The sequence below is a fragment of the Panthera pardus genome, unplaced genomic scaffold (assembly GCF_024362965.1).
Source record: "Panthera pardus isolate Hobbes unplaced genomic scaffold, ASM2436296v1 HiC_scaffold_6, whole genome shotgun sequence".
In the NCBI taxonomy this organism is placed as follows: Eukaryota; Metazoa; Chordata; class Mammalia; order Carnivora; family Felidae; genus Panthera; species Panthera pardus.
The window spans coordinates 116,289,201-116,305,239 of record NW_026526991.1 but is presented as its reverse complement, the minus strand read 5'-3'; the positions used below and the strand labels follow the sequence as shown (position 1 = coordinate 116,305,239).

Sequence of the window (16,039 nt, the reverse complement as noted above, 5' to 3'; positions counted from 1 at the left end):
CCTTCAAAAATAAATAAACATTAGAAAAAAATTAAAAAAAAAAAAAGAAGTAAATATTCAGGTAAAGATTAATTTAAGCTTTCAATTGATAAAATGTTATTTTCTATTTTTATGAAGGTTATAGCTTTTATCTAACCATTCTGAGTAATCCATTTTAACTAAATGTATATATTTGTCAGCAGACCTAGACTTAGAATTAACATCAGTGGAAGAGCGAGAAAGGCTTGATGGAAGTGAAAATAACCACCCACAGGTATGTAAAACGTTAAATTTCCGATTTTATATTGTTTTCCTTGCTTTGATAATGTGATACAGTTCAAGTGAAATTATCTTTTGGAAGGCAGCTATGCTCACCGCTATACCACCAACGCTGCACGGCTGAAATTATCTTTTGAATGAGCATTTGAAGTTGATAGATTATAACTTAGTATTTAGTTTTTATAAAATTTTATAAGTTACAAAACTCAAAATATTGTTAGAATTTATAGTAACTTATAGCTAAACTTTATCGTTGGAATTGAGGCAAAAAAAAAAATTCCTGAATTTTGTTTGCTTCTTCCATTATTGTAACTTCCTTACATGATAAAGAAGGTAACATCAAATATTGAATCATATGTTTAAGCAGTTGAAATTATGAGCAATATAACAATGATGACCACTGACTTAGATTCATGTAGAAGGAGTAATTATTTTCAGTGGTTCAAAATGTGCAGTTTCATATTGCCAGTCACTAATGCCAAGATTAAAGATGTATATTCCAACTTTGGTCTCTTTGTAGTTGACTTCGGAGAATGGGGTCATAAAATGAACACAACTGCCTATTGTAGAATCACACCTTATAGGATGGGTTATACACAATAGGTTTTTAAGTTATTTCAGCATAGAAGCTCAGTAAGTATTATTAACAGTTTTCTTATCCACTCTCAGTGGACATTACAATATATCAGAGCTAGGTAAAGTAGATAATCTGTATTGATTTACACCACCATTATAGTAGACAATTTGAATTTTCTTTCTCATTGATATTAATTGATTTTGGCTGCTAATAATTTTAAGTTTGTCTATTCTCTAGTTATTAGTCTTTAAAAAAATACTCAGATGCACTTTAGGGCTCATTATTTAAGGGATGGTAAGGTAAAATGTTTTTAAAGTTTGCAACATTAAAAGTCATCTAATTTATTTTTTGGTAGATTTAACATGTAATGAATTGTTTAGTTCAAAAAACTGACAAAATTAAGTTTATGAGTTCATGTTTTTCTTCTGTCTTAGGCTAAGGCAAGTTATTTTTCACTTCTTACAGGAAGTTACAATCCAGTGACTTGGGAACAGCTAAACATAGATTAAAAAATTTAACAGTTAAATTTTGATTATTTTCTAATTTTTCTTTCTCCATACTTGATTACTTAAGGATAAGGTTATTTTACAAACATGTATCCCGGCAGAAAAGACATCTGAAAATCAAAACAAGGAAATTAACTGTCCGTTTTTGCATCTGCAAAAAATGACTCAAGAACCAGAAATGAATAAGGAATGTGATAGAGAGCATGATATATCTGTATATTCAGGACGTGCTTCTATGCAAAACTTGGAGGAAATGTGGATCAAACAAGGCAAATTAGAGTGGAAAAATAGCTAAAAACTCATTACCAGTGAGTTAAAGCAGAAGTTTGGTGAAATTTGTTAACAGTACAGAATTCCTACTTATCTTGAAGAAAAACCACCACATGGTCACTCTAAAGAAGGAGCCAACTTAAAGGAAATACCTTCTAATTGGACAAATAATGTTCCTCAAAAAAATAAAAATAGATCTGCCCTATAACCCAGCAATAGCACTGCTAGGAATTTACTTGATTGTGAGGAAGAAGATGCATTTGGAGTGTCTGTCTCAATAGTATTTCAGGCATTTCCTGAACAAAAAGAGACTAGTCTTGAAAATGTCATTCTCTCTCATTCATACTCTGGGTCCCCAGAATATGCTTGCCAGTCATCTTCTATGCTTTTTTTTAAATGAAAGTAAATCATCAGGGAAATACAAATCAAAACCACACGGAGATATCACCTCACCCCAGTCAGAGTGGCTAAAATGAACAAATCAGGAGACTATAGATGCTGGGGAGGATATGGAGAAACAAGAACCCTCTTGCACCGTTGGTGGGAATGCAAACTGGTGCAGCCACTCTGGAAAACAGTGTGGAGGTTCCTCAAAAAATTAAAAATAGACCTACCCCATGACCCAGCAATAGCACTGCTAGGAATTTACCCAAGGGATATAGGAGTGCTGATGTGTAGGGGCACGTGTACCCCAGTGTTTATAGCAGCTCTCTCAACAATAGCCAAATTATGGAAAGAGCCTAAATGTCCATCAACTGACGAATGGATAAAGAAATTGTGGTTTATATACACAATGGAATACTACTTGGCAATGAGAAAGAATGAAATACGGCCTTTTGTAGCAACGTGGATGAACTGGAGAGTGTTATGCTAAGTGAAATAAGTCATACAGAGAAAGACAGATACCATATGTTTTCACACTTCTGTGGATCCTGAGAAACAACAGAAGCCCATGGGGGAGGGGAAGGAAAAAAAAAAAAAACATCTTAGGGAGAGAGCCAAACCATAAGAGACTCTTAGAAACTGAGAATACACTGAGGGTTGATGGGGGGTGGGTGATGGGCATTGAGGAGGGCACCTGTTGGGATGAGCACTGGGTGTGGTATGGAAACCAATTTGACAATAAGTTTCATATTAAAAAAAAAGAAAGTAAATCAGACTATGAAGACGAGAACAAACCAGACATTGAGCATCTTTTTAACAACAATGAGAATTTTTATAATGATATAGAAAATAAAAAAGCAAGGAACCCACTAGTTACATTTAAAGTGAAAGAAGGCCAAGAGTTTGACATGCAAATGGCAAAAAATACGGACCAAAATACCACCGACTGTAAATTAGACATTGGACATATACCTCACTCTAGTGATTCAGAGAGCCTTTTTGGTTTGTGGCTTGCCTGCTCCGATGTGATGAAACATGTGCTTCAAACAAAAAGGCATGATATTTCTGCTGTCACAAACACAAGAAAACAAAACCAATACAAGACTTTTTCCAGAAGCCATTATATGCAGATAATGACAGTACTTACAACTATAAAAGTGTTGAGTCTGAATTAGAAATTGTGAGTTCTTCTTCACCATCTAGTTTTCCAGCATCTAAAGTATATCTAAGTGAAGAATTACATCAAGATACGCAAAGGTTTAAGAATGAGATAGGCATGTCACAAGTAGAGTTCCTGGCTTTGGAAAAAGAGAAAGTTCAACTTCCAAAAGAGATAGAGGTCCCCCTTGCTGTTACTCTTGTTTTTTCTTTTTAGCAATTATCCGATCCATTCTGATTTTCCACTTAAGAGAAAAGGAGTTTGTATAAAATGGAATTGTCTAAGTAATTGTGTCTGGAAATAGATTATTTCTGCTATCTAACAAATAGGAGTTCAGGAAAACATTATGATTTGTTTTCCTTAAAGTTTCTGTGTCAGTCTTCCAAGTAGCATATGAACTGGGAAACTAATTAGCTATATAAGTATCATGTGACCTCATGAACCAGAATAATCATAAAGACACTGCTTAAAAAACAATCTCCAGGTTTTTTTAATCTATTGGCTTAAATATAAATTGCATTTCCATAAACAATAAAAGGGGAAGGAAGCGATAACTAAGAGAAGGAATATAAACAAATGTTCCCAGCCAAAATTGCTTCAGTATGTGTCAGTAGACCCTGGGTCTAGGGTTCTTTCTTGTCTAGCAAGACAGCGGGATGCAGGATTAAAATGGGAGAGATGGCTAATGTCCGGAGAACACAAGAGCCCCAATTAAGGGTCCTTGCTCTGTTGTTATTAGGATCAGAAGGCTTCCAAACATGGTGATTGACGTGCACAAAGAGACAGTAAATCTGTGAACATGAACTCATGGGCATGAGGGAAAGGGGGTTTGAAGATATAGGGTGTTAGGGGTTTGGGTCAATATAAAACAAAATCCTGGTGCCTGGCAGATGGTTGTTAACAGCCCACCTGAGCACCTTATCTGTTTATCTTAGCTAGTCTAGGGGATAAGACAGATGCTACTTCAGGATCCACAAGGCACCTTTCTTTTGCTAATTAGCTCCCCTCTGGGCATCTTTACCCTGCAGCCTGTAGCCTATAGCCCTATTTACCTGTTTACCTAATTTGGTCCTTCCTTCCTGTGAAAGCAGCTTTCTGCTATAATACTAAATTGGGGGGCATTTTTGCCCTGAATACCTAATCTTGCTTACCTCATACACCTTTGTATGGGGGCCTTTGCCCCACTTCTCTCATTTTATTTGCCTAATCTTGTTTACCCAAACTTGGGTGTGAGCATCCTATGGCTTTGTAATTCTTTATGTCTTGTTAACCCATCAGTGCAGGCTCAGGGAATTCCTAAGCTTACTCCCCACAAATACATGCAGTCTTCTCTGCTTTACTCACAACCTTGGAACTTAGATTTCAACATGACCACTTTGAGATAGTTTTAATAACAAATATTTGTATTATCACCACTTTTTTTTCCACACTTTTTTAATCCTCATTCTCAGATGTTTCTGTTGAGTCAAACTTTGACTTTATGTTTAATAAAGTATGACACATTTTGACATGTATGATTTTTACCATGTAGGTAGCATAAACCTTCAGCAAACCTTCAGTATTTAACTCCAAGGGAGAAAACTGAGTTTTGAGATGTGTGGAGTTTAGAAATAGACAAAATCTAGAGATACCCTTCTTTAAAAGAAAAAGTAGCTAATGTTCTCATCCCCTATGAAGGTATTAATTTACTGTGCCAAAGTCATACTTTTAAGGTATTCTATTAATTTAATGAATTTGTGGTCATTTATCTGATTCAGCATTAAAGAATTGTATCATCTCTTTTGGTGCCATAAAATGCTAGGTAATGCCACTTCAGGAACTTTGGACAAATTTAACCTTTTTTAGTTTTACTCGAATTATCAGTAGAAAATGGGTTTAAAGTTGATAATTACTTTTATACCCTCTCCCTATAAAATTTTATGGTTATTGAATGTGAAATTCGGAGAGCATTACTAATTTCCCAGAATTCCAGCCTAACATCCTTTTCACTCTGTTCCTTTTGTGTTGTGGCAAACCTTCCTTTGTAAATTTTAGGGAACACTGTTACTTTTTTTGAGAACCTTGGGATCCAAATTAAAAAGAATTATAAAAGGCAGTCAGGGAAAGAATAGCTTTGTGCAGAAAGAGGAAAGCTTCCTGTTTTTGGAGCACCTCAATGTCACATGTTTTAAATCTGGCTGTTGTGTAAAACCCAGGTGGTAAGGATAGGAAAGGACAAATTTTGTCTTTGTCTTTTTATTTCTTTGTATTTCTTGGTCAGATGGGGTGGTGGTGGGGTGGGGAATTTTCGGTAGCAAAGTGTGGATATGAATAAGAGTACAAAATTAAGCCCTTTTAGAAATTTTGGAAAATTCTGCTTTTTTTATTCAAACAGAAATGAAGCCGACTTTATAAAAATTATAATTACGTGTAATGATAAACTAAACACAAAATGTTTATCAATTAAAATTATGACAAACTGTCAACTGATAAAATTAATGAAAAAACTTCTTTTTTATTGACTAAAGTAACAATTACCTTTAGTATCAAGTTCCATTAAAGGTTGAAGAAAAAAAGCCCAGAAGTAGTGACATGGAAGTATCAGAAAACATACATGATGCTGTGGCTGCTGGATTAATTCAACAAAGAAAGAATGGAAAAACTGATAACCATCAATTTCCTATTACAGAAAATAAAGATTCTGATAGGTAAGCCATAGCAATATTTAAATAGTAGGTAATTGTTATTTTCCTATGCAACAAACTTTTATAGTTTGAGCTAATGTTCATGATGAACAAGTTTTGTATTTTTTGTGGAGATATTTCATCCTATGTGGTAATCAGAAAAATGTAAATAATGAGATACCATTTTTTGCAGTCATAGTGATAAATATTTTATTAAAAAATAATCAAAGGGGGGGCGCCTGGGTGGCTCAGTCGGTTAAGTGTCCGACTTCAGCTCAGGTCATGATCTCACAGTCTGTGAGTTCGAGCCCCGCGTCAAGCTCTGTGCTGACAGCTCATAGCCTGGAGCCTGCTATGGATTCTGTGTCTCTCTCTCTCTCTCTGCCCCTCCCCTGCTCATGCTGTATCTCTCTCTGTCTCAAAAATAAATAAAAAACATTTAAAAAAAAATAAAAAAAAAATAAAAAATAATCAAAGTTAGGAAATGTGAGGAAAATGACATTCTTATTTACTGTGGCTAGATGAAGTTGGTAAATCCTTTCTGAAGGGTCATTTAGCAGTGTGTTTCAAAATTTCAGATATGTCGTTGCACCTGGGCAGCTTAGTTGGTTAAGGGTCCAACTTCGGCTCAGGTTGTGATCTCACACTTCATGAGTTTGAGCCTTGCGTCAAGCTCTGTGCTGACAGCTCAGAGCCTGGAGCTTGCTTCAAATTATGTGTCTCTCCCTCTCTCTCTGCCACTCCCCTGCTTGTGCTCTGTCTCTGTCACTGTCAAAAATAAATGATAAAACATGAAAAAAATTTTCAGATAGGTCATCCCGTTATTCCAGTGGCTTCATTGCCAGGACTGGATCCTCCAGGAAAACAAGACTTCTATAAACAGACACCACACACACACACACACACTGTAAGGACATTTATTGTGTATACAAAATAGGATAGATATTTTAAGGTTACTTACATAAATATGTTACATGTATATGTTAAGGATATTTATTATAGCATTCCCATATCAAAAAATTGAAGATAGCCTAAATGTTTATTTACTTATTTTGAGAAAGAGACAGAGAATGTGTGCATTGGGGAGGGGCAGAGACAGAGGGAGAGCGAGAATCATAAGCAGACACCATGGTAACAGTGCAGAGGCCAACACAGGGCTCGGATCTCACGACCACAAGATCATGACCTAAGCCAATATCAATAGTCGGATGCTCACCGGACTGAACCACCTAGGAGCCCCAGACACAGGCTAAGTATCCATTAATAAGGAAGTAAATTTTCACTTCTATAAAATAATGGAGTATGTGACCATTTTAAAAAATGAAATTTGGTTTACGGTGTACTGATGGTTTAACAAAGTATATTTAAAGCATTTGGTTTGATGTCATGTCTTATGCACATTTTGTTAGAATACTTTTAATATCTACTGAATTGCAAAAGGAAGTTCCCTGCTACACTGGCAGTCTACTTCATTACCAACAAAATTGCTAGTTATTAGATTTTTGGTTTTGTTTCCCAATGCATGAGTGCTCAAATGTTGGACCCTCAACTTAATCTGAATATTGCCAAGAGGTTTCACATGGCAACTTGTCTCATATTCTACATAAACATTTGATGACCCCTGTGCTATAAACAAAAATGCTGATAATGCAGTGAATCGTTTTTATAAAGGTACCTTGCTTGCATGCCATTATCCTTCCTTTTTAAAGAGAACATATTTCAACATGCACCACACCAAATTTTTACACCAAATTTTTCAACAGTGCCTTCATGTTATGCAATTTATGACAATTCAGTTTACAAAGTAGGAATATTTTCTGCATTCTCACCCCCTTTTAGTTCTGTGTATAAAATTTTAATATGCTAATTACTTTGGATAGTATAAAATATCCTAGAGTTAGGGTGACTTTTTAAAAATGTTTATTTTGAGAGAGAGAGAGAGAGAGAGAGAGAGAGCGAGCATGCACACATGAGTGGGGGAGGGGCAGAGAGAGAGGGAGAGAGAGAATCCCAAGGAGGCTCCATGCTGTCATTGCAGAGCTCGATGCAGTGCTCGATCTCATGACCCTAGAGATCATGACCTGAGCCGACATCAAGAGTTGGATACTTCATGGACTGGGCCATTCAGGTGCCCTTAGAGGTCAATAATTTTTGTCAAGCATGAAATACTGCCCTTGAAATTTAGTTTTTCTGTGGTCTTTCTAAGCATGAGAAAAATGGTAATCAGCTTATATAATATTATATATCTAGAAAATTTTAAGGAGTCTTCTCATTGTATAATTTTGTGAGTTATTTAGTATCTTGGTCTGGCATTAAAAAAAAAAAACTAGTGTTACATATATGCAATTTTAAGACTTCAAAATATTACAAAAATACTACATAATCCTTATGTAAGAATTGAAAACTACAGCAATAGAAAATTAGATCAATGATGATCATTCCACTTAGCTATAAATCCTTAAAGAGCCTTCTTCACTCTTTGATCCTGATTTCCCTCCCATCCACTCTTGAATTCATTGTAGCAATTTTCCCTTTCCAATCTTCACTACTCCAGAATTGTTTTTTCAAGGTTACCACTGATTTTCACTTTAATGAATCTGAACATAATTTCATACATCTCATTTTATTTAACCTTTCAGCAATATTTGACCCAATGGAAAACTCTCTCCTCCAAAATTCTGTCTCCATGTTGCTTTTAGGATATCACTCACTCACCTGATTTTCCCGCTGCCTTTCTAGTCTGTACACCTCAGCCTGATTTGCTTGTTTCTCCTCGTCCTCCACCTTTTAACCCATTGATGTCTTCCAGGAATTTGCCTTTGATTTTCCTTCTCTCGACTTTTACTATCTTGTATATTCTAATGATCCTTAAGTTTATATCTTCAGCCCGCATCTCTCTCCATAATTCCAGACCCACGTATCAAACTGCCTACTTGATATCTCTTTCTGGATAGCTATTGCAAACTTAACATGTCCAAAATTGAACTACTGATATTCTTTCTTAATATTTGCCTTTCATGTCTTTCCTAATTGAGTTAATAACAGTTCCATGAGTTGCTCTGCTAGAAAACTTGGTATCATCTTTGAGTCCTTTTTTTTTTCTTTTTCTTTTTCTTTTTCTTTTTCTTTTTCTTTTTCTTTTTCTTTTTCTTTTTCTTTTTCTTTTTCTTTCTCTTTTTCATACACATCACATCTAATCTGTCAGCAAATCTTGTCAGGTCTTCCTTCAAATATATCCAGAATCCAAACATATCTTCCATGAACAAGAGACTGTCATCTGTTGTTTATATTGGTGTAATAGGTAACTAATTGGTCTTCTTGTTTGTTTGTTTCTTCTTTTGTTTTTACTCTGTTTCCTCTAATTCTGAACACATTGGTTCTATTAAAATGTAAGTCAGATTGTGTCCTTCCTCTGCTCAAAACTTAATTGCCTCCCATTTCACTCAGAGTACATGCCAAAACTCTTCCTAATACCGACAAGTCCTATATAAGATCTTTTCCTCTCAGGTGTCTCCTTCTGTCTGATTTGAACTATTTTCTACCCCTTTCATTCTGTCCAGCCATACTGAATTTCTCACTACTCTTTAAGTATTTCGGACATACTTCTGTACTTGCTGTTGACTCTATCTGGAATGCTTTCCCTCCGATACCTCATGGCTTGCTTTTTCCCTTTTTGTTTGTTTTTTCTTTCAGTTTTTTGCTTAAATGTCACTTTCTCAGCAAGGCCTTTCTTTTTTTTTTTTTTTTTAAATTTTTTTTTAATGTTTATTTTATTTTTGAGACAGAGAGAGACAGCATGAGTGGGGGCGGGTCAGAGAGAAAGGGAGACACAGAATCTGAAACAAGCTCCAGGCTCTGAGCTGTCAGCACAGAGCCCGACGCGGGGCTCGAACCCACGAACCGTGAGATCATGACCTGAGCTGAAGTCGGAAGCTCAACCGACTGAGCCACCCAGGCGCCCCATCAGCAAGGCCTTTCTTGGCCATCCTGACTAGTATTTCAACTACCTTTTTCCTATAACACATCAAAATTTGATTTGTCTGCTTTAGTTTTTCTCCTCTAATACTGTATATTTTGCCTATGTAGTTTATTGTTATTGTATGTTTACTTCACTCATGAGTAGGATTGTTATCTGTTCGTTGCCATGTCCTCAGTACCTAGAAAATGTTCTAGTATATATAGTGCTTATTCAATAATGTTTATTGAGTGAACGGAGTTTAACCTGTGTATATTGTTTTTAACATAATACTAGTTCTCACTTTTACAAAGTTTGGCGTGGGTTCATTCTGACAATTAAACCTGCCAGTTATATACATTTTTTGGATTTTGGGGGGCCCAATATTGTGTTTACTTGCTACTTTTCTTTTAGTTATATTTATGTTAGTTTTAATTATGGTAAAATGTATCAAAGGAATAGCAAACTTCCTTTATATTTATTAAGGAAACTAAAACATGGTGCCAAATTATTATAGGACTTTAAAAATTCTTGCCAAGGGATTATGAGCCCTCAATACCTGAAATAAAAAGATGAAGTTGGAATTTATCACTTACAAATAAGAGCGAGCTATGCTGGTTAGGTATAGTCTTTTCTAACAGAGCAGTCTGCTATTCTTATACAGGGTTTGGGGAAGAGTGGAGTTTAAGGATTGGGGGACTTTCAGAGAATTAAATGGTTTGTCATCATCTGAAGTACCATGGTTATTTGGGTGAGACTGTTGTGGATTGGTTGGCATGCTGAGGCATATATGTTGGAGTGATTTTGTCCTTTATTGGCTGTCTTTCAGAAGGAAGGGGCTGAAATGGATTGGTTGGTGAGTAAGGCTGGTGGGCATTGATTAACACATTTAAAACTGATTCTGGTGGCTTCTTGTTGCCATGGCTACATGTTAGGGTTTTGTTTTTGTTTTTTGTTTTTGTGTTTCTAAGTTTGAGGTGGCTTTCACCAGATGTTTTCTATTTAAAAGCTGCTTCTATTCACTGTGTTCAAAATGAAAGCTATTTCAAATTCTATAATTACAGATTCATTTTAAAAAAAATTTTTTTTTTAACGTTTATTTATTTTTGAGACAGAGACAGAGCATGAACGGGGGAGGGGCAGAGAGAGAGGGAGACACAGAATCGGAAGCAGGCTCCAGGCTCTGAGCCATCAGCCCAGAGCCCGACGCAGGGCTCGAACTCACGGACTCACAGACTCACAGACCGTGAGATCGTGACCTGAGCCAAAGTCGGACGCTTAACCGACTGAGCCACCCAGGCGCTCCAATTACAGATTCATTTTTGAAGTTTGGGTCAAGAGGAATTGTTTGATAATTGCTTTCAGAAAGATTCTTCTTTTCTTGGATGTTATTTCAACTAGAAAAGTTATCTGTACAACAGCTTTTTGAGAAAACAATTGCTAGTTTTGTTTTTGTTTTTGGTGCTCTTAAGGGCTCATGTTTAAGTCCTAAATAATCTGGGAAATTTCATTGTTTTTGGAAATGTATGTAGCTGTATGGTAATAATATTCTCTTGCATGCATTTAGTCCATGAAAAAGTAATTATAATTTTCTTTTTGGCAAATCCCCTAGTTTTTTCTGTCAGGATTAGATACGAGGCTAAGAGTATCCAAATCATTTGTTTTTAATTTTTTTTTTTTTAACGTTTATTCATTTTTGGAGAGACAAAGTGAGAGTGGGGGACGGGCAGAGAGCGAGGGAGACAAAGATTCGGAAGTAGGTTCCAGGCTCTGGGCTGTCAGTACAGAGCCTGATGTGGGACTGAAACCCACAAACCATTAGATCACAAACTGAGCCAAAGTCATACACTTAACGGACTGAGCCATGCAGGCGCCACAAACCATTTTTTTTTTTTTTTTTCAAACAAAAGCATAGCTAATCAGATTGTTGCTATTTTTGAGTGATATATATGACATATGAGTACTTCAGAATTTTTGAAGTTTTTCTAGATTTATTGACATAATTAACATATGACTGTGTAACTATAAGGTATACCTCTATTAATTTGATACACTTTTATATTGTAAAATGATTACCACAATAGTGTTAATACTTCCATGACCTCACATAATTATCATTTCTTGTTTGTGATGATCTACTCTTGTAGCAACTTTCAAATATATAATATAGTATTGTTAACTGTAATCACCATCCTGCACATTAAATCCCCAGAATTTGTTAATCTTGTAACAGGCAGTTTGTACCCTTTGACCAGTATCTACCCATTTCTCACAGCCTCCTAACCCTGGCAACCACCAGTCTGTTCTGTTTCTGTGAATTTTTTTTTTTTTTTACGATTCCACATATAAGTCAGATCATACAGTATTTATCTACCTGTTTCTGATTTATTTTCACTGAGCATAATGCCCTCAAGTTTCACTCATGTTGTCACAAATGGTAGGATTTCCTTCTTGTTTGTGGCTGAAAATATTCCATTGTAAATATATACCATATTTTTTAATCCATTGATCCATTGATGGATGCTTAGGTTGTTTGACTATTGAAAATAATGCTGCAATAAACATAGGGCTGTACATATCTTTTCGAGGTAATGATTTCATGTCTTTAAGATATATGCCCAGAAATGGGATTATTGGATCATATGGAGGTTCTATTTTTAGTTTTTTTGAGGAACCACCATACTGTTTTACATAGTGGCTGTACCAATTTACAGTCCTACAGCAGTACAAGGAATTCCTTTCCTGTACATCATTGCCAGTGATATCTCTTGTCTTTTTGGCAATAGCCATTTTAATAGGTCAAAGTGATATCTATATACTGCAGTTTTGATTTGCATTTCCATGGTGAATAGTGATATCGAGCACCTTCTTATGTACCGCTGGCCATTTGAATATGTTCTGAGGAGAGACGTCTATTAAGGTGCTTTGCTCGGTTTTTAATTATATTTGGTTTTTGCTATTGAATTGTATGAATTCCTTACACATTTTAGATATTGATGTTTTCATATTTGTAGTTTGCAAATGTTTTCATCCTTTCCATAGGTTGCCTTTCCGTCATGTTGCTTGTTTCTTTTGCTGTGCAGAAACATTGTTTATTGCACTGTTTTTGCTTTTATTGCTTGTACTTTGGATGTCATATCCTAAATCATATGTAAGATCAATGTCAAGGAGCTTTTATCCTGTTTTCTTCTAGGAGTTTTATGATTGAAGGTTTTACATAGAAGTCTTTATTTGGGTTTGTGTTAATTTTTGTGAGTGGTGTAAGGTAGCGGTACAGTTTTATTCTTTTGGATGTTAATATAGTTTTCTCAGCATCATTTATTGAAGAGATTATCCTTTCTCTTCTGAGTATTCTTGGGTCTCTTAACAAATTTTAGTTGACTTTATGCATGGGTTTATTTCTGGGTTCTTGATTCTGTTTCGTTCATCTTTGTGTTTGTTTTTATGCAAGTTCATACGGTTTTTAGTACCATAACTTTGTAATAGTTTGACACCAGGAAGTGTGATGCTTCCAGCTTTGTTCTTCTTTCTTAGGATTGCTTTGGCTATTTGGGGTCTTTTTTGTTCCTTACAAATGTGAGGAATGCTTTTCTTATTTCTGTGAAAAAGGTCATTGGAATTTTGACAAGGATTGCATTGAATCTGTAGGTGGTTTCAGGTAATGTGGATATTTATCAATGCTGATTTTTCTAATCCCTAAACAATGGGGTATATTTCCATTTGCTTGTGTCTCTGCTGTTCTTTTATCAAAGTCTTGTAATTTTTACTATACATATTTTTCAGAAAGTACCCACTTTATTGAGAGTTATTATCATGAAAAGATGTTGAATTTTGTCAAATGCTTTTTCCTTACCTATTGTGATGATCATATGATTTTTTTATTCTGTTAATGTGGTATATATCAAATATATGTATTTGATTTGATTTCTGAAGGATAATTTTGCTGAGTAAAGTATTCTTGATTGGTAGTCTTTTTCTCTTAGCACTTTGAACATATAATCCCACTCTCTCCTGGCCTGTAAGGTTTCTGTTGAGAAATTGCTAATAGCCTTATGGGGGTTCACTTGTAATCAGATAGTCTTTCCTCTCTCTTTTTCATTCTTTTACTTTGTTCTCTGCTGATTGCATTATTTGAAAGTTCCTGTCTTTAAATTCACAGATTTTTTTTTTTTTTGCTTGATCCATTTTCCTGTCAGTGATCACTCTTGCTTTTTTCATCTCATTCATTATACTCTTCAGCTCCAGGATTTTTGTTTAGTTATTTTTTACTATTTCCTGCTCTTTGTTAAACATCTCATTTTATTCATATAGTATTTTTCTGATTTTACTGAATTGGCTTTTTGTGTTTTCTTGTAACTCATTGAGTTTCCTTAAAATTGCTATTTTGAATTCTCTTTTGAATAAATAACAGATCTCCATGTGTTTCAGATTGATTACTGGAAGATTATTGTGATCTTTTGGTGGTATCATATTTCCTTGATATTTTATATTCTTTGCAATTTTGCATTGCTGTCTTTGCATTTGAAGTAGCAGTTACCTCCTCCAGTCTTTAATGACTACCTCTTCAGTATGTCCAAACCTGATTTTTTTGCTCCAGTGGTATGCTGGAAATTCTCTGCAGAACACCTCGTTTTCCAAAAAGGCTCTCTCATCTGCGGGTGATTATCTTAGTGTTTTCTAGGGAGGGACTCCCAGATGTGGCTGAGAGGGAGGGACTGGAGGCAGTTTATGGGCTATTGCTAGGTCCACAGATAGACTGTAGTATGTATGCCTGTTACCTGATGCACAGGTAGGCAAGACTTTTCCTCAGTCCCTTGGAATATGGTGCTAGGTCCCCACAGCTCCTGCAAAAGCAGTTTTGTCCGTGGGTAGATAGATGCCAGTTTGTTGTAGGTGGGCAGACGCAACAAGGTACATCTCATTCAGCTATGATACTGATATCACTCTGACATATGGGTATTTTAAAAGTAGTTTTTCCCCTAAGATATTTCCCTGATTTCTTCTTTCATGTTATATGGACCTCATACTATTTTAAAACTTTGTTTAAATTAAGCATTTTCAGATTTAAAAGCAAAACCAAAAATATAGCACAAATCTAATTATTACTCCCATGTCTAAGAGTCAGTGCCTTTAGGCAGTGAACTCTAACTTTTTAGTGTAAACTTCAAGGTTCTTCAGAATTTCTTTCCTGACTTATCTCTTACTACTTGCTTCCATGTATTTTATGCTTTTTTTTCCTCAAGTTCCTAAAAGTTTGTACTTTTCCTTTCAAGGCACCTAGATGCAATCTATGTAATCTTTGTGCTCACATTCTAATCGCTTAAGAAAATGGTTTTTTCCTGTTTCTTTTCCTGGTGACCTCTCCTGTTTATTTTCCCTCTTCAATAAAACCTTTCTGGTCCTCACTTACAGCTTTTCATATGTCAATTCTTACAAATCACATTGTATTATAATTATATATTTATCTGTGTTTGAAGCAACAGATGAGTATTTCCTTGTATATGGTTGGTACTTCATCACTGTTCTGTGAATTAATAAATTAAGTCAGATGGGTAAAATTCAGAACTTTATGAAAACTGTCTTTTTATTCTTTATCAGTAAAATTATTAGAAAACGTTGGCTTTTTATATGGATTTTTAATGGATTTTTTTTAAAGTAGTGAACCTGGTTTACATAAGAAGTTAAAGAAAGGTGAAGATGAAGAAGGGACATCAGAAGAATCTGTGATCACACCAGTGTTGAAGAAGGCCGATTCCCTAACTGGTGGTCTACTACAAATGAATGAGAGCAGCAGTTTAAGTGAAAAGGATCAGCATGAAAGCAGGTAAAGTCTATCAATTCTTTATTTCCCTGTGAAGGAATTTTAGCAGTGGTTACCTTTTGTGAAAATAAAATGCTGTAGTGTAGGTAGGTCCAAGCTAAAGCAAGAAATACTCAACATATCAAATACACTGCTTGAAAAGTTACGATGAGGTTAAGTGACTTTGTCAAGGAGCAGTTTCAGTAGTCACCATGGAAGTATGGAAGGTAAGTGTAAACAACTCCTTAGAGCATTTTAATTGGGAAAGGTAATAGAGAAATGGATGATAACTGAAAAAGAATGTGAATTGCAAAGGCATTTTCTTTCTCTTTTTAAGATGGGAGCTTTTAGAGTATGTATTCTGTTGGAAATGATCAATAGAGATAGACACGGTTAGTTAATTTAAAATTGTTTGTGTTTCCAAACATTAGGAAGTTTGCTGATTGTATTACATTATCTTTTAAAGA

The 16,039-nt window shown here is 35.3% G+C and overlaps 1 protein-coding gene and 1 pseudogene across 10 annotated transcripts in view; both read left to right on the top strand.

The window, feature by feature from the left end:
- Window positions 1-16,039, top strand: part of ANKRD26 (ankyrin repeat domain containing 26) — a 113,773-nt gene that overhangs the window by 57,839 nt on the left and 39,895 nt on the right. For 8 of the 10 annotated variants that reach the window (XM_019465279.2, XM_053895823.1, XM_053895821.1 and 5 more), the window contains 3 exons: window positions 180-253; window positions 5,678-5,841; window positions 15,429-15,596. In XM_019465279.2, the coding sequence (XP_019320824.2) occupies window positions 180-253; window positions 5,678-5,841; window positions 15,429-15,596 (406 nt within the window). The remainder of the gene's footprint in view (window positions 1-179; window positions 254-5,677; window positions 5,842-15,428; window positions 15,597-16,039) is intronic. The other 2 variants (XM_053895820.1, XM_053895819.1) reach the window with 2 other exon arrangements.
- Window positions 282-2,640, top strand: LOC109276357 (putative coiled-coil domain-containing protein 144B; annotated as a pseudogene).